This window comes from Argiope bruennichi, chromosome 10 (assembly GCF_947563725.1).
Source record: "Argiope bruennichi chromosome 10, qqArgBrue1.1, whole genome shotgun sequence".
NCBI classification, from domain to species: Eukaryota; Metazoa; Arthropoda; class Arachnida; order Araneae; family Araneidae; genus Argiope; species Argiope bruennichi.
In genome coordinates, this window is record NC_079160.1 from 35,276,315 (window position 1) to 35,301,694 (window position 25,380).

Consider the following 25,380-nt stretch of genomic DNA (forward strand, 5'->3'; position numbering starts at 1 on the left):
AAATCTTTCTTTATTAAGGATTTAATTACCTAATATATTTTGGCTGAGATAAGGTAATTTTTTATCACATAATATACAACTGGCAAATTTAGAGCTACCCTGATACAGTAATACAGGGTGGTCACAAATTCTTTGTGCAGTGACAGCAAAAATAACGTTTGAATTTTTAAAGCAAGAATGAGTTAACGAATGATTCATTAGAGTTAGAATTTGATTCTGCGTCATAGTTTATGATTTGAGTGCCTATGAACTGAAAATTTAAAAGTAAATGATAAAAAATTTTCTTTGTGAAAATTCTTTAAATGAGAATATATTAAGTATCTTAACATTAGGGACCATTCTTGCAGTTCTTAGGGATGATTAATAATCAAATTAATTTCATTAGTAGTTAATCGTATTTTATTAAAAATAAAAATATTAGTAAAAGATAGAAATATTAATTTGTAATTATCTTAAAATGTACCAAGATTATTAGTTATACAAAAATATCATAATCATTAATTTCATTTCATTAGCTACAAAAGCAAGGAACCTAAAGAAAATTGCATAAAAATCTAAATAAATGTTATTTGATTCAATGGCGCAGTTAGAAATTCAACATACAAAATTAACATAAAATATTTTCTTTCAACTTATGTAATAATTTTAAATTGATGAATAAAATTTTTTCATTCGTTCGTATAAAATTAGTAAATTAATTAAATCAACATTTCCCGCTAGAACCTTTTCTTCTGTGATATCAATACTGAATATTAGTTAAATTAGATCGTGCTTTTGAATCGTGCTTAGATGATGGGGGAACCGCATTCCTCATCAGACCATCTAAATATCTGCATCAGAATAGTATGTGACTATATGATTGTTAAGAGAGATTTCACGTCATACCCGGACGGACTTTTAGTAGTTCGACTCACACCCGATACTCTCTGACCTCGGATCAAATACTATGAAATGGCAACGGTGGATTAAAAAGCAAGAAGTAGGCGCATGTCGAGATGGTTTCTTAAAAATATAAGTGAAAAATAAATTTATAATATTTTAATATCTTGTATTAAATTAATTGTCTGTTTTGAATTTTCTGATATACGTCTATATATTAAACGTAAGAAAAGGCAAAACACATATACTTGTAAATCGTACAACTTATAGTTGTACCAAAAGTATAGAAAAGTTGCATTTGAATTAAATTTAAAATTTAATCTAAAATGACAGAAAAATTGTTTGGTAATGAAATTGATTCATTCTTAAGCTAATTTTTTTAAAATCCATTTTAAGATTGTTTAAAAGTAATATTTGTGCTATGATTTGTTCAGATGATATGGATGAAAAATCGGAAATTATTGATGAAGCTTTAGTTTTATGAGACGCACGCATACAACTGAATTCTTTTGGCTTAGTTGAATGTGATTCTTTAATACTGCTTGTTGATCCAAGAATACATTTTGCAATATATATATATATGAATAATTTTTCATTAATAATTTTTAATGACAGATTTTCAACTGACATTTCTATAGTAGTTGATTCGATAGAATGGCAGCAATTCTGATTTCTTAATAAATCAAAAATCTAGTTTTTTTGAAATTGTTAATGTCAACAGCTGAAACCGTGTCCTATTATTAAATTTTTAACATAATGCATATGCTTGATTTATCTTTATATTTTATTGGTTTGAATATGTGCAGAATCAATGCTTAATCAGATATCCTTTAATATTTTTCATTCTTTTAAAAATTATTAATCATTATTTTAATATAGCTAAAAGTTTTAGCTTTGTAAATTATGCTGATTTTTACAGCGTTCTAATAATTATGAGCCTGTTTGGGGTGTTTATTCTTTATGGAAGAGATTTATTTTTTCAATTTTGATTTAACCTTCAGACAGGAATATCGTTTTTGATGACTGCCAAAAATAAACGATTGTTCTAAAGAATGTATTGGTTAGTAAAGTAAGCAGTGAAGTATTACCATGCATAATTTGAGTTGTAAAAGAAATTCTTTAATAAGAAATGAACAGATAAAAAAAGTGTCTCAACTTTTACTTTCGTCTTATTACAAGAATGGGTTCTCACTATATGCACATTGTTAAAACTACATGAAAAATCAAAGCTTGAAAAAAGCCATGAAAGCTCACGCCATAAATCAGAGCAAACTTAGATATAAAACTTCATTAAACCGAGCTCAATTTTTCTAAAATCTTTATGCTGGTATTGAATGTATCTGAAAAGTAGGTTCTTGGATTTCCTTTTAATGTTTAATTTAAAAAAAATAACTGTTTTTGTTACAAGAATTTCTTATAACTTAAGCTACTTATTTACTGATTAAGATTCCATAAAATTTATTCAAAAATTTTTATATATGGAAATGGAAAATTTTTATTGGTTAGTTTTAAATTGATTAAACTAATTGCATTAAGTCTTTTGCCCATAAGGAAGAAATTTATGTTAAATCAATATGATAAAAATGAGTAAAATCCAATCTTGCCTGATGACTAAGTAAGGTTTAATTGTAGTATAGTTTGAATTTATAATTTTTCTCCTTTTGAATTTTATTATTCTTGCTGTTCGAAAATCTTCCTCCTCTTCGTACACTTTTTTGTTAATTTTTTTTTAAATTTTAGGCTATTAATTCACGAAAAAATTCATAGATGCTCATTAGTAATGGTAATTTTATGTTAATAGGCAGAATTATAGAATAGCTCTACATATTGCGATTGGCTTAAAAACATTCTAATTTTTTTTTGTCATAATAAATAATTATAGCCTTTTTCTTGCATTTAAACAATTTTGAAACTGCCTGATATGATAATAAAGTTCTCAATCATCCCTCTAATGGTGCTCATAGAAAATGAATTTTTAATATAAAGAGATAAGAATAAAATAAAAACTTTGATTTTTTCAAATGCCAGCTACTCTATCTTAATTGTTAAGATAATAGACAGTAAACAGTTTATCCTATGAGAATATATAAACTTCCAATGGATTTAACATTTAGTGTTGAACTCAAACCATTTAAGCAAGTACAGTCAAATCTCATTGCACCGTCACTCTGCTTTCAACATCAGCATTTGAATTTCCTTATCATAAAAGTTAGTAAAAAATACAAAAGTTAGTAAAAGTTTGTATACTTTTTGTTAGTATACAAAAAGTTAGTAATTATAAGCTTTACTAACTTTTTTTTAAAGTTATCGTCTGCTTATAGCGTTAGGATATGAGTTTCATTAATTTGGAAATATAGCAACTTTAATCGAAGTTGAAACTAATAAAGAACTTTTTTCTTTAGTTCGTATAGGAAGTTAATATTCATCTATCGTGTTATAACACAAATTCCATAAGACTAGAAACACAATGAGGTTAACAACATTTAGCCTTCTTTACTAGTAAAACTTATTTTTATCCTTTTGATGGCAACATCTATCCTCAATAATGGCTGAAAACTAGTTCCATTCAACTGGAAGTATAATGAGATTAATTAAAAGTGAACCTCCTCACCAGTAAAAAAGATATTTTAATAACGCATTATGATCATCTGCCCATAACCGCAGAACAATAGAATGGAATTTCTGAAAACGGAGTAACAGCCAAGTTCAGTAGGTTAATTGTTTTGTGTCCAATGTACTAATATTTGATTCCAAGTTCTTGCATTAATGAAAGATTTTGTTTCAAATTAACTGTATATACTAGTTATAGTAAGCGTTAGAAATTTTTTTGTGGTAATTTTCAAATACCTTATTCAATTTTTTTTTTTCAATTACAAGGCAGATTAATTCAGCAACGATACATTTATTTCAAAAACCGAGAAATGAACTCATTTTAATAATGAGTTCATTTCTCGGTTTTTCCTATTCTTAATAATGATTTTTCGAAGGGTTAAATGAACTGTTCACTTTTACCTTTTCTATGATTTCACGTGAAGTTTGCAAAGATCCCGATATTTTAGTAAAAAATATATCATTTTTATTACGATAAAGAATTTGGAAGGTATCTTTTTGATCCCATTAGTTTGGACACATCTTTCAATTCCCTCTAATAAAACACTGCTTATTTTCTATTTTTAATGTTAGAATCAAAATTTTATGCAATCACAAAGGCTTAAAAAAAGTAATGTAAAGGAAAATTTACAACAAAAAACGAAATAAAAAAAATTAATAAAAAGCACTTCTTTTCTGAAACCAATGCGTGTTTGTTGTTTGTTATTTCAGCAAACTGTATCATAATGGATTTTTTTTTATTGATTATAATGGAACACGATGCCATATGATTATAATCTTATTGTAGAGGCAAGAGTTAATCAGAATGATATTATTATAAAACAGTTAGATTCCAATGTTTAATCATAACGCGATGGTATTTCAAAGTTGAACTGTAGAAAAAATAAAGAAAGAAATACTATCATCAACAGGGTGTTATATCTGAAAAAATCTTAACTATAACAGCTATTAAGTGAAAAAGATTGCTTGCTAACCATAGTTAGAATTTCATAGCCATTAAGAATTTCGCAATGCATACAATAATTATAGAAATGAATTATAGCATAGATAACATTTAATGCATTTTTCGATAAGTTAGAATTCAATATACAACTTTAACGATACGCGCATAAGAAAATACCTCAAAGGCAAAAAACAACAATAAGAAAAAAGGCCAAAAGGAATAAGAAGTTATAAAATTTGATGATTTCTATAATGCTTGTTACATATGTGTGAAAACAATGAAGATTGCCAAAATGTTTGATGAAAATACATGCAAAAATTCTCAAAAACGGAAACAAGAAAGAAATACAAAAAGATCTAAAATGCTTGATGATTGCTTTAGTGTTTGAAGAAAAAGAAAGAAAGGCAAAAGAAGAAGTGTCTAAAATGTTTTATGATTGCTCTGGTGTTTGATGAAGATTTGCAAAAATGATGATGAAAAATTGATAAAATGTTTGATGAAAATATATTCAAAAGAAAATGCACCAAAACAAAACCAGTAATAAGAAGGACCAAAGAAAAATTTAAAATGTTTCATTATTGCTATAGTGTGATAACACTAGGTATGCTAAATAAATTATTCTATTTTTTTGGTATGTTTTAATATTTAAGTACTTGGTACAGGACAGACAAATGATTGATATGTTATAAAATCCATCAATGTGAAAGCATAACTTTAAACATTAGAACGTTTTGTAATTCAATGACTTAATTTGGAATCTCTAAAGGAATGAATAATCAAGCTTACCTTGAAAAGGATAAGCAGCACCCCATAAACCTGTTGGCCTCAATCCTGGAATGCAATCCGGAGTCCATCGGAAACAGGGGGCCATCTCTGACCCCTGCAGCTCCACCCCACGTGAATCCAGAATTAAATAAAAACAATTATTGGCTGCAAAATCAGTCTCGCCTGGCAATTAGATTCAGGCATCCATGACAACAGCTCTTCTCTTGCCCGAAAGATTTCTTCCACTAGCGCATACAGACGAACTCACTCGCCGTCTGAAAAGTTGTTGCACAACATCAACAACTCGAAAAAAGTAGGCGTGACATCATCTCTTCTCCCATTGGCCGGCGGCGAATACTGAAGAGTTTTCTGCAAAGCTCCTCCCAACCACAGTTACCCGAGAATCATTGCGCATCGCTGTAGGTTGAAGGCTGAGCTGTCATCTGTCAATAACTTTTTGAAAAGCGGAGAGGCCGCGTTTTGGTTTCATCCCCCCGAACAGAATGGGCGTGTCGGCATTGTCATTGTGCTGTCAATGGTGGAAAATAATCCGTGGAATAATGGATTGGTAATCCGCAGAGAAATCGTTCACTCACCGCAAAATTTGTGAAAAACTTTCTGGGTGTTAATGTTCGAAGGATTAAATCCCCGAACATGAAAAGACCGATAGAATAAAAAAAATGAGGGTCCTGGTTTAGATCTTTTTCAGAGAAATATGGACTGCTTTTTTTTTGGTTATTGTTGAAATTGGAGTGACGAATTTCGTTTTATAGCTGAATAGTTACGGATACGGTGAGGGAAAAAGAGGCATGGAAAATTAATGGAAAATCGAAGAAAGCGGCGTTTCCAATAACCGAACGAAATAGAGTATTTTCTGTTCATTTTCTTTTATTTCTTTCCTTCTCAATGGATCTATTGATACGTAGTGATTAAAATGGAAATTCCATTTGCTCGCTGCATTTTCCGCTATTCAGCAAGGAAAATTAGTCCAGCCGAATCGAATTCTGACATTATATTCTATAACTAACAAAAGTTTCTATTTTATACATAAAAAGAAATGCTTCTTCCAAACATTAAATGACTTTTTTTAGGAATATTTCTGATATATATGGCTTAAATCATAGAGATTTTGATTAACCATCAGAATCATTAAATCAATAATCATGCGTAAGTTGACTTTATGTTGAAGATTAATAGATCAGCCATGGAATTTAACTATTTGTATTCTATCTATAAATCTAATGTTTAAAAGACTGCATTTGATACGTGGTTTAAGTTAAAAAGATTTTAATTAACCATTAGATCATTATTTCCATAAACATGCGTAAGTTGACTTTATGTTGAAGATTAATAGATCAGCCATGGAATTTAACTATTTGTATTCTATCTATAAATCTAATGTTTAAAAGACTGCATTTGATACGTGGTTTAAGTTAAAAAGATTTTAATTAACCATTAGATCATTATTTCCATAAACATGCGTAAGTTGACTTTATGTTGAAGATTAATAGATCAGCCATGGAATTTAACTATTTGTATTCTATCTATAAATCTAATGTTTAAAAGACTGCATTTGATACGTGGTTTAAGTTAAAGAGATTTTAATTAACCATTAGATCATTATTTCCATAAACATGCGTAAGTTGACTTTATGTTGAAGATTAATAGATCAGCCATGGAATTTAACTATTTGTATTCTATCTATAAATCTAATGTTTAAAAGACTGCATTTGATACGTGGCTTAAGTTAAAGAGATTTTAATTAACCATTAGATCATTATTGCCATAAACATGCGTAAATTGACTTTATGTTGAAGATTAATAGGTCAGCCGTGTATTTTCTATTTGATTTTTTTTATCAGTGAATCTTTTTAAGGACTGCATTTGAACACGTGGTTTAAGCCAAAAAGGATTAGATTAGCCATCAAAATCTTTATTTTCATGAACATGCGTAAAATGACTAGACGTTTGTAATAAATAGGTCAGCCATGGGTTTTGATTATTTGTTTTATAATATATTTATGAAACAAACAAAAGCTAACGTACATGCGCAGAAATAACTGTTATTACTTAAAACGGAATGGCAACAATGAAATGTAAACATATCGATGTACGAACGTTTCAGCAGATTGTTTTATTCAGCGGTTTTACAGCTGCACTTAATTCAACACCGCTAATTAAATAAAATTATTATATTGTAAAAGCTGTTCGCGGTGTAAAACACTTCATTCAGTCAGAAGATGTGAAAGAAATTATGAAACAAACTTTAATCGGAAAGTTTAATAATCCAGTGTGAAAATAAGCTCACTTACCTATTGGAATAGAATTCCAAAACTATTAATTTTCCCAAAAAATTTTGCATTATCTTAAAACTTAAAAAATTATATTTTAAATGATATCGATTTCATTTCTATATAGTTTCTTTTCTTTACTTTTAATAAATTCTTCAAGTTTAATTTACAGTGTTAATTACGCAGGTGATTTAAATGTTAAGTTTGGTTTGAAGAAAACTTTTTAAAGAGTAATGCTCACTTCAGATGCTTTTTTAATGTTATGAAATTTAAATTCACCCATTAAAATATTCAACCGCGAGCTTTTGTCAATGTTAAAATTAAGATAAAAAATTGCTTACTTTTTACCATTCATTCCGAAATAGGATTTTCACTTCCACTTATATTTTATAGTATATACACTTTACCCACATTCAATTAAAGTTCTATTTTTAAGTCGAATCAAATGAACTGAAATTTTTAAAAAAAATGCATTCCATATAAAACGTTCAATAACCTACAAAAATCAACACTCTTGGCGAGCAATCTGGTCGCTAAAGGTCTATAAATCTAAATTTTAAAGGACTGCATCTGAATACGTGGTGTAAGCCGAAGAGGATTTGATTAGCCATTAAATTTATTCTATCCATAAACATGCTTAAACTGATCAGATAGCGATGATTAATCGCCCAGTCATGAACTTTGACTTTTTTTTTTGTAAATAAATAATATTAAAAATAATGATTAGATCCAGTTTTTAAAGGACAGCATCTAAAATATTCTTCTAAACTTTTGTTGCGCGTTAAAATATGCCGAACTTAATTTCGTAAGATATTGAAGTATGGATTCCAGTCCAAATATATTTATTAACTATTTCTTCTTAATATGATAATGATTATAGGCTGTATATTATCCGTAAATTGTATGACGCGCCACATAAAATGCTTCATACAAAAATCTTTCAAAACGCTCTATAGAGCAGATCATTAGATCTAGAGTTGTCAATTTGATAAGTAGTTTCGTCTTGCATAAGACATATATACTAAAAAGAGTTTTTAAAGGAAATCTTAATTTAATTTTTAATTAAATTAATTGAAAAGTTAACCGAAATTTTAATATTTCCCTTTCCATAACTTAAAATGCATAACTGCACTAGAATAACATCAAAGATTATTATTATACAAAAACACCACATTGAATTCCAAACAAACTAAATTTCTAATAAAAAGAATTTTATTTCTCTTATTAAACTTATTTTTTAATTTTGTTAGATTCTTATTTAATAGAGCTTTATATATATTTTAACGATAATTCTCTCCGTTTTAGTAAATACGTTTATATACACTTGTGTTATAGAAATATTAGGAATCATTTTTTTCTGCCTACGTTATCGCTGCAACAATAAAGAGTACCTTAAAAAAATATCGTAAGAAAGGCGAATATAGCTTTAAAAATTATCGTACGATGATGCTTCATTCTAGAGTTTCGAATCGCCTTTTTTAATTTTGCTTTATTCTTTTTTAAAAAAGTTTTATATATATTTTAACGATAATTCTCCCTGTTTTAGTAAATAAGTTTATATATATCTGTGTTGATGAAATATTACATCATTTTAAATATTGATGAAATGATTATCATTAAAAAATGATATTACATCATTTTTTTTTCTGTCTAGTCCACGTTATTGCTGAAAAAAAAAGTAAATTTTTTTTATATAAAATAACGTAAGAGCCGAATCTAGCCTTAAACATTTAGTGCGATTGTGCTTCATACTAGAAATTTTGAATCTCAATTTACTTATTTTAGGCTTCATACTAGAGATTTTGAATCGCAATTTACTTATTTTAGGCTTCATACTAGAGATTTTGAATCGCAATTTACTTATTTTTTTCGAGTACTTGTTGATGGGCGTGTCATTCGAGAGAAAAAACATTTCCTTATGCGCGTACAATGAATAAAACTGGCAATAAATGTAGAAATCATAAACTTATCTTTCCTTTGCTGTAAGCATAATGTCTGAAGAGTGGGAATTGAATAGCAAGAAACTCGCATGTATACACGTTTCTTATTTTGATTTTTTGCATTAGCCGTCTTTGGCGATCAGTTTGATCATCCAGGGTATTAATTTTTTAAACTTTTAAGTAATTTTTTTTTTTTGTCGTGTGACTATTTAAGCCAAATTTTACGTTGAAGCTTCTGAGCGTAAAGACCCCTGAGTACCTGAGGGCAGAAGTCTGACTTCTAGCTCAAATGAAGATAGCACACACATACTCACTCGCTTGTACAACCCCTTTTTACAGGGGGGCTCATTCACGCACCTCACAGAGAGAACAACCATGCCCGAATCAGGACTCGAACGACTAGATTACGGGGAAGACGTGCTACCCCTAGACCAGGACATCGGCTTTAAATGATTTATGAAATACATAATTTTTTTTTAATATTGTTATTTTTATACAACTGGAAAACACGATTTTAGTTGAATCAGTTTACTGCAAATGAAGAAGTGCATAGATTGCAAAATCAAAGCTGGAGTGAAAATCCTATTACGAAATGAATGATTGGCAAAAACATGAGATTGAATGCTTTGAGGGAGGAGTCTGAATTCCATCACAGCATTGAAAAACATTGCTTCACATAGTGCATCAAATCGAATTAAAAATATTATTAAATCTAAGGGGATAATTTTACGGAAATTTAATTGATATTATTAAAAAATATTTTTGATTCTTAAAAAAATACAACGTGAAACGCTGGATTCAGTATAGATGTAAAAACATTCAAAGAAGCAATTTGAAATTCATAAGATGGTTTGTTTACATTTGACCGTTGCCATTTGACAATAAGCAATATGAGAGATTTCTTTATCACGTTCGTTAGTGTTTTGTATGTATACAGATTTTTTTTCTTACAAATTGGGTAATTTTGTTTTCTATTTACTGAAATTATAGCACCTACAGACAGAGATGTTTTACAAGAGTGTCTGGGCAAGTGAAAAAATGCATTTAGATTTAAAATGAATGAAATCACTGCGAATTACGAATAATAATATTTTATTTATAAAGTACCAATAATAATACCAATTAATACTATTTTAAATCAAGCTGCTAATTTCTTTCTGTAAGAAAATAATCTGTTAAAAGAAAATAAGTTTTCAAATAAGCACGAAATGGATGACACAGTTATGATGCGAAATGTATAGAAAATCTAGTTTAAATATTTTAAATAAATTTTGTTGATATCTTCTAGATTTTCCCCCTTTGTCATTTTCAACTTCGATGTTTTTCAGATTATTTTGTTCTGTCTCTTTTTTAGCAATTAATGGTTGCAATTTATAAAATTTGTACGTAAAAATCCATACATGGTTAACGATATGATTAAAACAACCAAAAAAATATAGAAAATATAAGAAGATATGCGAAAAAAGAATGAGACTGGAGAAACGGAAACTATTTTCAATGAAATGACAATTGACTAAGATATGGCTATTTAAGCTTCTAATTTTGTGATAACTTTCACATTTTTGGCATTTTTTACGATATCAGCAACGGATATACATATCAAGATATAATACCCAATTAAATAATAATCAGTTTCAAAAGAAAAAAAAAATGTAAGTATTCAATAAACTTTGTTGAAAAATGAAGCATCAACGAGTTTTTGTCCGCATTTCGTCAAGCTATAGCTATATATATAATTCCATTTCCATAATAAGGAAATTATATGGTGATGCCAATAAAATGTACCTATTTAAAATAATTTTTAATACATTAACTTAGATATTCTGTGTAATGTGGCAATGTATTTTAAATGAAAACTAAATGCATAAAAAGAGGCATTAAACTTTATACATGTTTAATGCATATTTTCTGTTGCTCTTAGTCATATATTAATATGCATTTTTTGATTCAGTGGGTTCATTATTCATCATTTGCAGCACTAGAGAATTGTCATTTAATATACCAAACTCAAGTTCACATTGATTTGTGAATAATTGGCAGTCTTAATATACATAAAAATTATTCTCCCTCTATATATACATACATATATACATACGCACACACACACACACATATACACACACATACATATATATATACGCACACACACACACACATACATATATATATACGCACACACACACACACACACTTACATATATATATATACGCACGCACACACACACACACACACACACACACACACACACACACACACACACGTGTATGTATATACATACATACACGGACATATATATACCTACATACATACCTACACACACATGCATACATATACAGGGTGATCGGAAAAGTTATTTTTTGGATCTTTAAATTCGAAACAGCGTTACGTATAGCCTTTTTTCCCTCTATTATTATCATACAATTTTCTCGAGTTAAAGAAAAAGTAAAATTTATTCAGTGGACTTCTTAAGAATCCTCACCTGATATAAATGAAATTTATTGTAACGTATTTATCTTTAACATTAGAACTATATATATATCTTTAAAAAGAGATATCTGTAAATGGGAATCCAAACCTGTTCCGTCATAGAACAACGGTACCGTGCTGAAAGATTTTGCAATCCCATAACATCACACAGTGGATATCTACAGAGCATCATTTTCATGCTGGATGGCATGAAAATGATACATACATAAATAGCCAAAATGATTTTAATTTATATTAAAACTTAATAAAGCACCGTTTATACGTTTCTTTTTTTGTGCGTTGTTTACATTTATATTTTATTTCAAGGTCCTGAAGGCAGGTTCATTTGAAGCTATTCTAATGATTGAGTGTTTCGTTTATGTGACGAAGAGAGGACACAAGACTTCACTTATATGGCGTCTTCAAAGATGAAGAAAACCAGCTTGGAATTCCACTTCCCCTGTTCATTCCACTCTCTACTTTCAAGGAATATGTGAACTGCGATACGATATCATGATTAAAAAAAAAAAATATGATGAAGGAATAGAAGATAAATTGCGTGATGCTAATTTAAGCGATGATGAAGAAGTATTTGGATAAGTTATTTCCTTCATCTTCTTTCTTCTACCAAAGACGAAATTAACTCCATTCAAAATTCTCGAGATAGTTTTGTTTTTTAAGTATTAGTGAAGAAGGGATTCTAAGAATTTAATTCAATTTTCACTTTCTAATATACTTACCATAGAGAAAGTACAGTAATCGTCGGAAAACTCATCGGAATTCGTCGGAATTTGACGAATCCTCACATTTTAGAACTCCTTGAGTTCGAAAAACAAATTTTTGGAAAATGTCCGTCTGTCTGTCTGGGGTAAAGGTCACTCAAAAATGCTTTGAGTAACAGATGAAATTTGGTATACGGTCTTTGTATCAAATTTAGAGACTTTTAAGTAAAATCTTTTCAGAGGAGTCCGTCTGTCCGTCTGTTCGAATATAAGTTGACAAGATAACTGCAAAATGAGAGCTAGATATATAAGATTAGGTACACAAATTTAACAGCTATAGAGTAGACGTCTATCACATTTTGAGACAAAATCAATGATAGCTTGATTGTCTGTCTGTCTGTAATCTCAGAAACATGTTAACGCGATAATTCAAAAACGCAGTGTCTTAAATATATCAAATTAGGTACGAGATTTTGTGACCACGAGTGCAGTTTTATGTCAAACTTTGCTCCAATCGATTAAGAAAAGTGTGTCTAAAGCACAAATTCGATTTCTGGATATTAATAACGCATACCAGGGATTAATCGCCAAGAAACTCGCCAAGGATGGCATGATAGATTTAGTAAAACCGGTAAATTCACGTTGAAAGTTAATATTTCGTAACTATTGTACGCCAATGTTATGGTAGGCGTTCTATGGCTTGACAAAATTGTTAGAGAAAGCATTGAGGATGTCACTCCATTGGTTAATTCTAACTTATTACTCCAATCAGCGATCATCAAAACTTGTTCGAATTATTTATATAATGTAATATTGCTGTTATAATGTAACTGTTAAGCACAATTGTTATAACTTTTGAGTTATGTTGTTGATGTTGTTGTTTCTTATGGCACTTGCCACAGACAATCCCGCTGTTATGAAGACAGCGATTTAAGCCGGAGGAAGAGCGTCTCTTGCTTTTATAGTAGGGCCAACTAGGGCCAAGAGTACGACTTTGCTACTCACGCATCACTCATTCACTTGCACAACCCCTTTTTACAGGAGGGCACATTCACACATCTCACAGATAGAACAACGGAAGAACAACCATGCCCAAACTGGGACGCTCAGATCACGGGGAAGACACGCTACCCCTATGCCAGTACACCGGCACTTTTGAGTTATTAAAAGTACGGATTATGTGAAATGGAAAAGAATATTTGAATGACTTTCATGACTGTATGTTGTTTGTTTTAATATCCCTAATGCTAACCAACACACAAATATATATTTTTATAATTAATTTTTTTTAAATTTACTGAGTAAATAAATAAAATTCAGCTAGAAATAATTCATTCAAATATTTTATGCATTCTAAGAAGTTTATTTACAGTTATGTATTGTTTATACATTTTTCATTTATACATCATTTCATCTCATTCCAGAGTTATTTGTAACCTCTGTAATGTTAAAGTTTTTCGTTTATAACATGAAGTCTCCCTTATCAATTATTAGATACAGTCTCCCTTAGTTTAAAGATAAGTCTCCCTTATCATTTTTTCGAGAAGTTTCAAAATAATTTTCGAAGAGTGTGTTAAATGTGAAATCGATATAATGACTCTTTCAAAATTTCTCGGATTTCATTTTCGAAATTTTTTAAAAACTGATGAATTAATGCAAAATAAATTATTCAAAAACTAAATTTAAGGGTTGATAAAGAATGTGAAGAAGTTATTCTGCTTTATTTTAACAAATTCTACCGAAAACCTTTGAATTCATTTGGCTTGTAAAAACGCTAATAAAAAATTATTCATTGAATTTATTTGGATTCGTTATGCTGCACTAAATATTTAAAATCAGCGCATCATATAAAAGATTTTTAATCAAACATATCTGCATGTATTTTAATCGCTTCAAATTAGAAATGTATAATTAGTTCTCAAGATATGCAATAAGGGAAAAGATAATTTTCCTAATTTCTATGATCATTTTTTAATTTAAAAATTTAATTACTGTTATAAATACTACATAATAAAAAAGTAATACTATATAATAAGACTTTAAAATTATTATTTTCAAATGAATTGGTGTTAATGGCATTAAATTTGTAATATTAAAAGTAGCTTATTATAATTCCGATAGTACGTCTCTTCATTTGTATTATGTTAAACACCTATTCCTTGATAGGTGTATAAACAGTGCTTTACTGTAGTTTAAATTAGACTAACTCTAAGATGTAAGGGAATCAAACATAAACAAAAGCGGTTAAAATAAATTAGATGACCTTTAAGAATACTAAATAATTAATAATAAACTTTTAAAAAATTAGTTAAAGTTTTAAAATGGGAATTAGATTTAAATTACTGAGAAAAGATAATTAGCGAAAAATGAATAATTACAATACAAGAAATGTTTTTTTGTGAATGTTATGGATATAAAATGAATAATTCGCAGATGTTTTGAATTTTACGTTTAAAAAAACTAACTTCTTTTCAATGATAAATCAAAATATAGAAATATTCATGACAGATAGTCACTGTAGAGAAAACCATTTGATCGATTATACTAATTCATGGGTGAAATTATTATAAAAACTTTTACCATTAAATTGACGTTAGATTGGTTTATAAGTAACAAATGTTCGCATGCCAAATAGCGTAAAAATGAGCTTTATAAACTTTAAGTCTTGATTCTATGTAGGGTCAACAAATGCCTCAGGTTTTTGTTGAGATAATTCACTTCACCTTGTAAAGCAGGAGGAGAAAAAGAAATTAATAAATAATAAAAAATATTAATGAAAAAAATAAAAAATAAAATAAGGTAACAAGATTTTATTTTAGTTTTCCGGATAACTATTTTTAACTGAATTTTGTTTTAGTTACCTTTAATTATTACTTCATTTGTATTTACTTATTTATTCATTTTTAATTTTTTGATACAAATAAGTTAGCGCAATTTTTTTGCAAATTTTTCTAGGAAAGAAACTGCTAAAGTTTCAGAAGCTCTAACCTTATAGAAATATAATGTTTTTTTTTTTTTTTTTTTTTTTTTTTTTTTTTTTTTTTTAATAATCTGAAACTTTGCTATTTCATGTTGGTGCAATTTTTAAACAACAAAACCCTTTCGTTTATAATGGCATGTCTGACACGAACTTCGAATTACGACATTTTTAGTTTCAAGTCTGCAATTAAGCGACAGAATTAAGTATTTAAAAATGCAAAAAATCACCTAGAGACACTTTAGTATCTCAAATTCTAATTATATTATTATAAAAATCAAAAGAAAAATTAATGACCAAAATAAGATGTGTCATCTAATTAGGAGGTTAAATAAAGTCGTATGCCAAAGGATTAATGAAGAAAATATATTTTTAAAGCTCAAAAATATACTTAATTCCTTAAAAGTTCTAAAAACTGAACACACTTTGATATAAGTAGTTCAGGAAATAAACCACTTCTCTGGAGAAAGGTTAAAAATATTGATAGAAGTGGATTCTCTTAGATCCCTCGGTTTACAGAGCTATAGGCTTTCAATCTAAAGAGTTCAATTAAAAAAAAAAAAATCTCAATCCAAGAAGCGAATCCTTGCATTACTATTTCTGTTGAGGATATAGATATTTTGCATTTTCCCCACTGTTTCTTTCTGAAGGAAGAGTAATCATCGCTTTCTCATGTACGCATTTGCAAAGAGAAATCAAGAGAAGAAATCTATTTCTTTTCCGAGATTTTTGATTAAACATCTACATTATGCTCATAAATAAACTTTCTGCTTCCGAGTAATATAACACATTTTCTTCAAATAAAAAAATATTATTCATTTACAAGCAAAATAATAATAATAATAATAATTTTAGAGGCATTTTTTTCTAGAGGAAAGAAGGGAAAAATTACCGATATGCTTATCTTATCGATGAAGTGCTTAGAAGAAACTTAATCGCAGGGGCCAGTGGCGCAACGGATAACGCGCCTGACTACGGATCAGGAGATTCCAGGTTCGAATCCTGGCTGGCTCGTTGAAGCTTTTCTTTTTGTAAAACATAAATAAATGTTAGTAACTAGCAATTAATCATCTAAGCATGAATCGTACATTCATTGAAATATTTCTGATATATAAAGAAATTTTTTTTTGAGATCTGCAGGTTATAATTTCGCCTTAGAAACTTGCAATTATGACTTCTCGATGCATTAACTCGTGCGTGTAGTCGTGGCCGAGTGGTTAAGGCGATGGACTAGAAATCCATTGGGATTTTCCCGTGTAGGTTCGAATCCTACCGACTACGAAATGAACATGTCTGTTTTTATCATAAATGAAATAGAAAGAATTTTTTTCAAATTTTATAGTCTCATTAAACGTAGAATATAAATGAATTGTCTTACTTCGCCTTTATTTAACACTAGCTGATTAAGCGACCATCTGTCTGTTCTCAATATTAAAGTACTAATTTAGTCACTCCACGGAAGAAAACGATACTATAATATGGCGACAATATTTGAAGATATGCAAAGAAGCTTTTGTGCGTGTAGTCGTGGCCGAGTGGTTAAGGCGATGGATTAGAAAATCCATTGGGTTTTACCCGCATAGGTTCGAATCCTACCGACTACGAAATGAACATGTAAGTTTTTATCATAAATGAAATATAATGTTATAAAGAATATTTTTCTAATTTTGTAGTCTTATTAAACGTAAAATATTAATGGATTATCTTACTTCGCATTTATTTAATGCCAGCTCCTTAATTGACCATCTGTTTGTACTTAATATTAAAGTACTAATTTAGTCACCCCACGAAAGATACTATATAGCATAGGGACAATATTTGAAAACATGCAAACACGTTCATCTATGTGTAGTCGTGGCCGAGTGGTTAAGGCGATGGACTAGAAATCCATTGGGATCTTCCCGCGTAGGTTCGAATCCTACCGACTACGAAACGGGTGGTTTTCTTTCTTTTTATTTTTATGATTAGAATTTGTCTTTCCAATGCAGTTAAAGACAAGTATAGGGAAAATAATTTTAACGTTTGTTTCCATTCTTTTGAATTCATAAAAAATTACATATGTATTCAACTAAGACGTAACACGATTGAAAATTGCTGAAAATGGGCTATCAGTTTTATATAAGAAAGAAACCTTAACCGTCTCTTTTCTGATGAAAATTTTTGTGTCCATCTGTAATTATTAAGATTTCATAAGAATTTTACATTGAGAGCTATCTTTTTGAAAGATATTAACGTCACTGTAACACACTCACAGGTATGCAAATACGTGAATATACGTGAAAATTGTGATAATGCGTAGTCATGGCCGAGGGACTAGAAATCTATTGGGATCTTTCCGAGTAGGTTCGAATCCTACCGACTACACCGCTAGCTGATATTTTCTGCTTTTTGTTTTGCACTACCGTATTAAACCATCTATAGGCCTCTGGATTTTTTGAGTCTCGGTAGGGGGAAAGGGTACTCCTCTTCCCCCCTCAATTTTCCAAAAAAGTAAATAAACATATTTTTTAATTTTATTTTCTATACAAGCGGTTTTCAGTAGCAATTTCGAAAAATTGAATAGACTCATTTCGAAAGAGTTTGTTTCAGAATATCGTAAATGAAAAGATGTAGAATTAAAGTTTAAAAGTAATTTTATACTAAATAAGAAAAGAAAATAATTTTTGTATAATTTAAACACCGGGCAGAGAACAATTAAAATGGGTTTAGCCGTGCGGATAACATTTTTATTAGGGGATGAACAAAAAAAGGTCTCAGATAAACTATTTGTACTGGTTTCCCAATTGTAACTGCTGGCAGTGGTTCCCCGAAACTTTTTCGCATACTCTTTAATAAATACACTGGTGTATTTATAATACTGGTGCGAGTGGCAAACTAAACCCTCGTAAGAATCTATTAGCATGTGATCTTTGGCAATATTTCTGGCACGTTATTAATACAAAATTACCAGATAATAGAATTTGTATTTTTGGACGCTTTCCGTACACCGATTGAAATATTTTTTGGTGTTTAATCGCTGCCACGTTATTAATACATAAGTGTCAGATAACCGAATTTGCATTTTTAGACGCTTTCTGTTCACCGACTGAAATCAAAATTGGATATGGAATTACAATTGTAGTCGCAACATCGCATATCAAATTTAATATATAATTAAGTCATTACATATTTGAGATTCACGTTTACCTGCTTGTAAAACTACAGATTGACAGATGGTCAATCTCACAATGGATATAATCAGTTCTAGAACTAATTATATCTTCTTTTTAGATATTAAATCTGTGCACCAAGTTTTATCCATCTAGCTCTCTTTCTCTCTTTTTTGTAGCTAACTTATATTGGAGCAAATGTACAGACAGACTTCCTCTGGATGGATTCCGTTCAAAATTTAATAGAAATATACAAATTTGGTGCAATGACCCTATATCAAAATTCTTCAGTCTAGCACAAAATATTTTTTAGAAACAGATAGGTATACATAATTAAAAAAAAAGTTTTTCTCGGAATCAAGGAGGTCTGAGACCTGGACATTCGTCAAAATCTCGCATTCGAATTTTTTGACAACTATAGTATTTTCTTTCTGCTTATTTCGTATATAAAAAAGTGAAAAGAAAAAGTTTTTGAATTTATTTTTTAAATTCAATTTTGTTTCATATTATGAACCTAAAATTGATCGATTAATTATTATATTTATCGTCTAATTAAAACAACAAAAACAGCAAAAAAAAAAAAAGAACCCATTCATTTTATAACTAAGAAAAATAATTGAAAATATCCCTAGAAATAATTTATATATATATATATATATATATATATATATATATATATATATATATATATATATATATATATATAATATATAGGCATATGTTTTACCCAATTAACTTTAATCCCGTATTAAGTATAAAATGTTTCTTTTATACTCTACGATTAGTCATAATATTTTTTTAATTTCATTGACATTATCACTTTTATTATTTTTCCCAATATAAATCTTATCAGTGATGCGCACTCAATCATTCAACGTTATTTTCACTATCAGCTGATAATACAAGAAGTGCTTGTATCAATCAGTTATTAGAAAACATTGCGATACGCTTTCTCCTGAGGTAGCGTGGCCAAGTGGTCTAAGGCGCTGGTTTTAGGCACCAGTCTTTCGAGGCGTGGGTTCGAATCTCACCGCTGCCAAGGAACTATTATTTTAAAGAAATACGATGTGTCAAATCATATGTCAGATATTCAGTTATAACTTCCTAACAAATTATGAATTATATTCTTCATATTTTTAAAAGATGATTAAATAAAGTAACCTCTTTTGAAATTCTCAGAGATTAATAATAGCTTTTTTTACAATGAGTTCTGTTCCCATGTAATATTTTTCAAAAGTCCTCTATAGTATCGTATATATTATCGTATATTGTCTCCTATATTATTATGACACCGTATGGTATGATTGTCTATCGAATCGTACGATTTATTCATAAAATAAAGGGATTTCACGATAAGTACCATTGTATTTTAATCTTGTTGAATTGGTAGAGTTAGAACTGTTTTATGAGCCCGGATAGCTCAGTCGGTAGAGCGTTAGGCTTTTAACCTAACGGTCCAGGGTTCGAGTCCCTGTTCGGGCGGTTTATTTTTCGAGGTATTATATGAGACTATGTTTGTCACGTACAGCTGGTAATTTGCTGGTATTTTTTAAAAAATAATTTATTCAGCATTTTTTATTAGTCCTAAAATTGAAAGAGAATTAAAGAAGATGCAAAACTTTCATCCAAAATATCGCAGTATGATGCCTTAATCTTGATTAATCTGTTTTGATGATATAAAACCTTTGCATTCTGAACGATTCGATGTTTGCATTATACGATGTTTGGTTAAAAACAATAATTCCTAAAAACATTAGCACATTAAAGAAAAACATACAACGTTATGAGAGATAGTATAGCATTAGCCAAAGCATAGCTTTCTGAAAATCTGATCTGATTTTTATGTTTGCTGAGTCTTTTACGAGCTATAATATTCATATTAATTATTCAAAATCTTGTTATTTTATTGCGCGAGGTTATATGAAAGAAAAACTGTGTTTGAATCTGATTTTGAAAAACTTATTGAAACTACAAAAGAAATGAAATTGATATCAATAGAAATCCATTTTTTTGAAAATCCAGTGGTGTGAAAGGGATTTTTTTTTGTGTGAAAAATATTTATTATATTTTCAAAAAAAATATTACTTTACACACACACACGCACACGCACACACGCACACGCACACGCACACGCACACACACACACACTTCTTTATTATTAATAGATATGGCATGAATGAGTGAATGAAAAGGTAGAATGAGGGTACGAATGAGGTACAATATCACTGCATGAGGTACAATTAAAACTAGTAACATTATAGTAATTCTGCAATGAAAATAAAAACTTTTTACCAATATATTTTGATAGCATTTTTAATGGTAGAACTATTCATACGACAACCATCTTTCAATTTTCCAAGTTTTCAGTTTAGTAAGTTTAATAGTAATTTTAGTAGTTACCAAGTTTTCAGCCATTTCTGTTTATTTTCAGTTCTAGTACTGACATTGACATTTATAGGCCTTTTCTATAAATGTTTATCAAGGCATTTAAAAATGACTTTATAAACATTTATTGTTGCCTTTTGAAACAATCATGCGAAACTTACAAATAGAAGTAAAAAGCGTGTAGAAAAATGACTGCGCGATGCACTGTAGGGTTTATTTAAAAATTGTCAGATCTCGGTATTCTCGACCGCTCGCTCCATATAATCCCGCCATCCTTGTCCGGACACTGAAAATATCCTTTCAGAAAAGAAATCCACCCCCACTATTCTTGGTAATTTGCTCTGTTCCGTGTGAGTTCCATTTTACCCATTTTGGGGTTGAAAGGGGAGGGAGTCAATGGAGCTTGAAGATTACCAATCTTTAGGACGACAAACTGGACCACCAGGGGCGTAGCGAACGGATTGTCACAGCGGTGGTCACCTCTGTTTGGAGAGGTGCCTCGTACCGCCTTTGTGACTTCCAGATGATTACAATCGGATTATAGGACGCGATTTAAAAAGTAAATCTTAAAAGAGCAAAGTGAACAACACGTGCCCCACCTGTGGTTTCGATTTTAAGATCTTTGGTTCTTCTGAGGTGGCTTGACTTCTCAATCAATGAATAAGAGGATTAAATTACCTTGTGACATCCTGCAAAGCTCTTTTTGGATATCAAAGGATTTGGAAGGGAGGATGGAATGAGTGGAAATGAAGCCTGATTACCCTCCCCCCTCTCCTTTGTCAAATATATTTTCTGATTTCTGGAATGTAATGCTATGATTTGTGAAGAGGCATTAAGTTTCAAATACTGAATTCTCGAAAAAAAATACTTTTTGTGGTGTAATTGAAAGTATATCTTGCGCCTATTGTAAAAGAAATTTTTTGTGAATCAAATTAATGCATATTTACATGTTCATATGCATAACCAAATATTATGTAAACGAATATAAATAATTTTGATTTAAAAATGTTATTTTTAATTAAAAAAATAACTGAGTATTTTGATTGCCTGAACGGAAAAACATTTGCATTAAAAATGAATATTGACAAGAGTTTGAAATGCAAATTAAAAATATTTGATCGAAGAAGATACAAACAATCTGTCAGTCACTTTTTTTTTCCAAACAAATATGATCGCTCTATATTTGCCAGATGCACCAATATATATTGTTAACATTATTTAAATAATACATATATTAAACACAATTTAAAGTAGGTACAAACAAATACATTTAATTTACAATACATTTTTTCAAAAATAACTAGAAAGATAGCAAAAAAGGACTTTTTCCCGGTATAGTATCATCTAGTTATTGAAGAAAGAAGCAATCATGTATCCCAAGTTACATAAAATAATAAAATGAAAATTTTAGAAAGCATTGATCTCGGCGAGAGAGTGGGTCGCCAATGGCAGCTAGTATTACATACTTTTAATCCTAACTCACTGAATTTAATTAATTATGAATACTTAAAAAAGTATCCTCATAACTTTTAAATGTTATCAAAAGAAAGAATTCAAGAATATACATTTGAGAAGAAGTTATTTATTATTATTACTTTATTTTAATTTTATAAAGAACATACCAAAGAGCTATTTTCCCTCCCTCAGGTAAACAGAGCATTTCCACCACAGACACTATTGTAACATTTTAATGTAATATTTCTCAGACCATAAGGGGGCTGGTTGTATGCCGAATTTTATATTAATACATCAAAAGATAAGGACAATACTAAGTTTAAACCATCGGGGGTGGTCTCTCCAAAACTTTCTCGCATACTTTCAAATAAATGTGTTATCCCAGAAAACGCCTTCCATGGCATTAGTGTATAATAGTTAAGAAATATTGTTTTGGCGTGAATTTAGTTTCTTTGCGGAATCTATTGTATGATCTTTGGCGAGTGTTTTTGGCGATTATTTCCTGGCATGCCGCTAATAGTATCCGCAAACATGAATTTGTGCTTTAGACCCGTTTTTTCCAATCGATTGAAACAAAGATTTGATACAGGATTACAATTACAGTCACAAAATCCCATACCAACTGTGATATATTTAAGCCATTTCATTTTTGATTACCCCGCTGATATGTTTCTAAAAGTGGAGATTAACAGACAGTCAACGCCTTCTTGGATCCGCTCAAAATTTGTTGAGTGTCTACCTTATAGATGTTAAATCTGTGTACCGAATCTTATTTATCTAGCTTTCCTCGTTTTGTAGTTACCAGGTTAATGTATATTCGGACAGTCGGACAGACAGACATCGTCTGAATGGATTTTTTCCAAAATTTAATAGAAATATCAAAATTTGATGTAAAGTTCGTATACCAAATTTCATCCATCTTGTTCAAAACGCTTTTGAGTTATCTTTGACACAGACAAATAGATAGATAGGCAGGCATTTTCTAAAAATATGTTTTTCAAACTCAGGGACTAAAACATGGAGATTCGTCAAAATCTATGTTCGAATTTTTTTTAACTGTTGCAATATCTCCTCTATATTTCGTGTACGGGAAAGTAAAAAACGGACAGACAAAATTTTTTAATTTCATGCACTTAAATAACAAATGCATGATTATTATAAAGATTACGCTTTGATTAGAGATGTAAAGGATTAATTGCTTTAATTAATAGGGTTCTATATAAAGAAAAAAAAAAAAAAAAAAAAAAAAACAGAAGAATAAATACCCTAAGTTTGAACTGAAGGCAAAACAACGTTATTATCGGAATAAAAACTGCTGCACAAACAGAAAGCGAAACGAATGCATTTTACTGAGATCTTTATCGAAATAACACATTAACTAATATATTTTCTTTCAGCTGAAATAAGTCTATTTAAGCGCTCATTTGTTCATAAAAATAATGTATCATAGGTAGTATGATTACAGAAAAACGAGCCCGGATAGCTCAGTCGGTAGAGCGTTAGGCTTTTAACCTAACGGTCCAGGGTTCGAGTCCCTGTTCGGGCGTTAATTTTTTTTCACCAAAGAGGTTTATACTTTTTAAATAAATTCAATGAATCAACTAACTGAATACTATTATTATTAATCATAGCAATAATAACGTATATATATATATATATATATATATATATATATATAATTTAAGTGTAGAAAAACAATAGATTGAGAAATCATTTAATGAAAAAGATTCGTAATAATGGATATGGATACAGAAAATATGTCTTTAATTCGGAAATATTTAATTTGCTCAAATCTGATTGAATAAGATAATCAAAACAAAACAAAAAAAGAGTTAAAATTTATTCTTCGATTATTGTCTAAGCTTTACAAATTTATTATTAATCATAGCAATAATAACGTGTAATGCATTTCTGTGTAAACGCAACCTACTTAAGTACAGTAATATATATATATATATTTGCTTATAATGAATATATAGTAAAAAATGTTTATTGTGTAAAATATACTAATTAAGAGAAGGAGCTAATTAGAGAAAAAAATATTGGTAAATAAAATTGATATCAATAAGAAGTAATTTCTTTTTAAATTTTTAAAGTGAAATAAAAATGATTTTTCTATTATTACATTTTCTGGAATTATGCGTTATAATGAGAAGAACTATTACCGTTTTCGATTAATTTTTAAATGAAAACCTATTTATTAAAAATCAAATTTTGGAAAACACTTTTTTAATGAAAGCGCCTACAATCCAGAAAATGACTATTGGATAATTTGTAGATCTAGATCCGACGGTCAGCCCTGAGAAGCAATATGAACGATGCTTGTATGCAGCATTTTACAGATAGTCTGACGTCCCATAAGCTTTATCATGTTAAAAAAGTACTACTAAAAAAGTACTAAAATGTACCAGCAACTAATCATAAAATTTTTTGTTTGAAAGTAATTAAAAGTGAAACTGATGGCTGCATATATTAAATCGTTTAAAAAGAAAAAGAGCTTGAATTGTTTAATTTGATAACGGATGCCGTCATGCAAAAGATTTTAAATGTAGTAAAACCTCTTTAGCAAATCATTCAAGGAACAGCTCCGATTCAACTTCGCAAAAAGAACGATATTCTGTTGCATCGTTTTTTAAAATATAATTAATCGCTGCATTGTTCAAACGATATAAAAGAATCGAAAAATTTTCTAATAAATTTCAAATTTTTTTTATTATTGTGCTTATAATTTCTAACAATAGTATTAAAATTCAAAATGTTTTAAAACTTAACTTTTTTTAAGTATTTGAAAGCACGT

The 25,380-nt window shown here is 29.4% G+C and overlaps 1 protein-coding gene and 7 non-coding genes across 9 annotated transcripts in view; 7 read left to right on the forward strand and 1 right to left on the reverse strand.

The window, feature by feature from the left end:
• The window catches only part of LOC129988321 (protein gooseberry-like), a 140,459-nt gene extending 135,000 nt beyond the window's left edge, over window positions 1–5,459 (reverse strand). For both annotated transcript variants that reach the window (XM_056096527.1, XM_056096526.1), the window contains exon 1: window positions 5,219–5,459. In XM_056096527.1, the coding sequence (XP_055952502.1) occupies window positions 5,219–5,303 (85 nt within the window). In that variant the 5' untranslated portion in view covers window positions 5,304–5,459. The remainder of the gene's footprint in view (window positions 1–5,218) is intronic.
• An 11,076-nt stretch (window positions 5,460–16,535) lies between these two features.
• On the forward strand, window positions 16,536–16,608 carry Trnar-acg (transfer RNA arginine (anticodon ACG)). The gene has a single exon. It is a non-coding gene; the product is annotated as a tRNA-Arg (tRNA).
• A 185-nt stretch (window positions 16,609–16,793) lies between these two features.
• Window positions 16,794–16,875, forward strand: Trnas-aga (transfer RNA serine (anticodon AGA)). Its single transcript has one exon. It is a non-coding gene; the product is annotated as a tRNA-Ser (tRNA).
• Window positions 16,876–17,115: 240 nt separating this feature from the next.
• Trnas-aga (transfer RNA serine (anticodon AGA)) lies at window positions 17,116–17,198 on the forward strand. Its single transcript has one exon. It is a non-coding gene; the product is annotated as a tRNA-Ser (tRNA).
• A 244-nt stretch (window positions 17,199–17,442) lies between these two features.
• Window positions 17,443–17,524, forward strand: Trnas-aga (transfer RNA serine (anticodon AGA)). Its single transcript has one exon. It is a non-coding gene; the product is annotated as a tRNA-Ser (tRNA).
• Window positions 17,525–19,702: 2,178 nt separating this feature from the next.
• Window positions 19,703–19,782, forward strand: Trnal-uag (transfer RNA leucine (anticodon UAG)). The gene has a single exon. It is a non-coding gene; the product is annotated as a tRNA-Leu (tRNA).
• Window positions 19,783–20,152: 370 nt separating this feature from the next.
• On the forward strand, window positions 20,153–20,225 carry Trnak-uuu (transfer RNA lysine (anticodon UUU)). Its single transcript has one exon. It is a non-coding gene; the product is annotated as a tRNA-Lys (tRNA).
• A 3,831-nt stretch (window positions 20,226–24,056) lies between these two features.
• Window positions 24,057–24,129, forward strand: Trnak-uuu (transfer RNA lysine (anticodon UUU)). The gene has a single exon. It is a non-coding gene; the product is annotated as a tRNA-Lys (tRNA).
• Window positions 24,130–25,380: the final 1,251 nt, after the last annotated feature.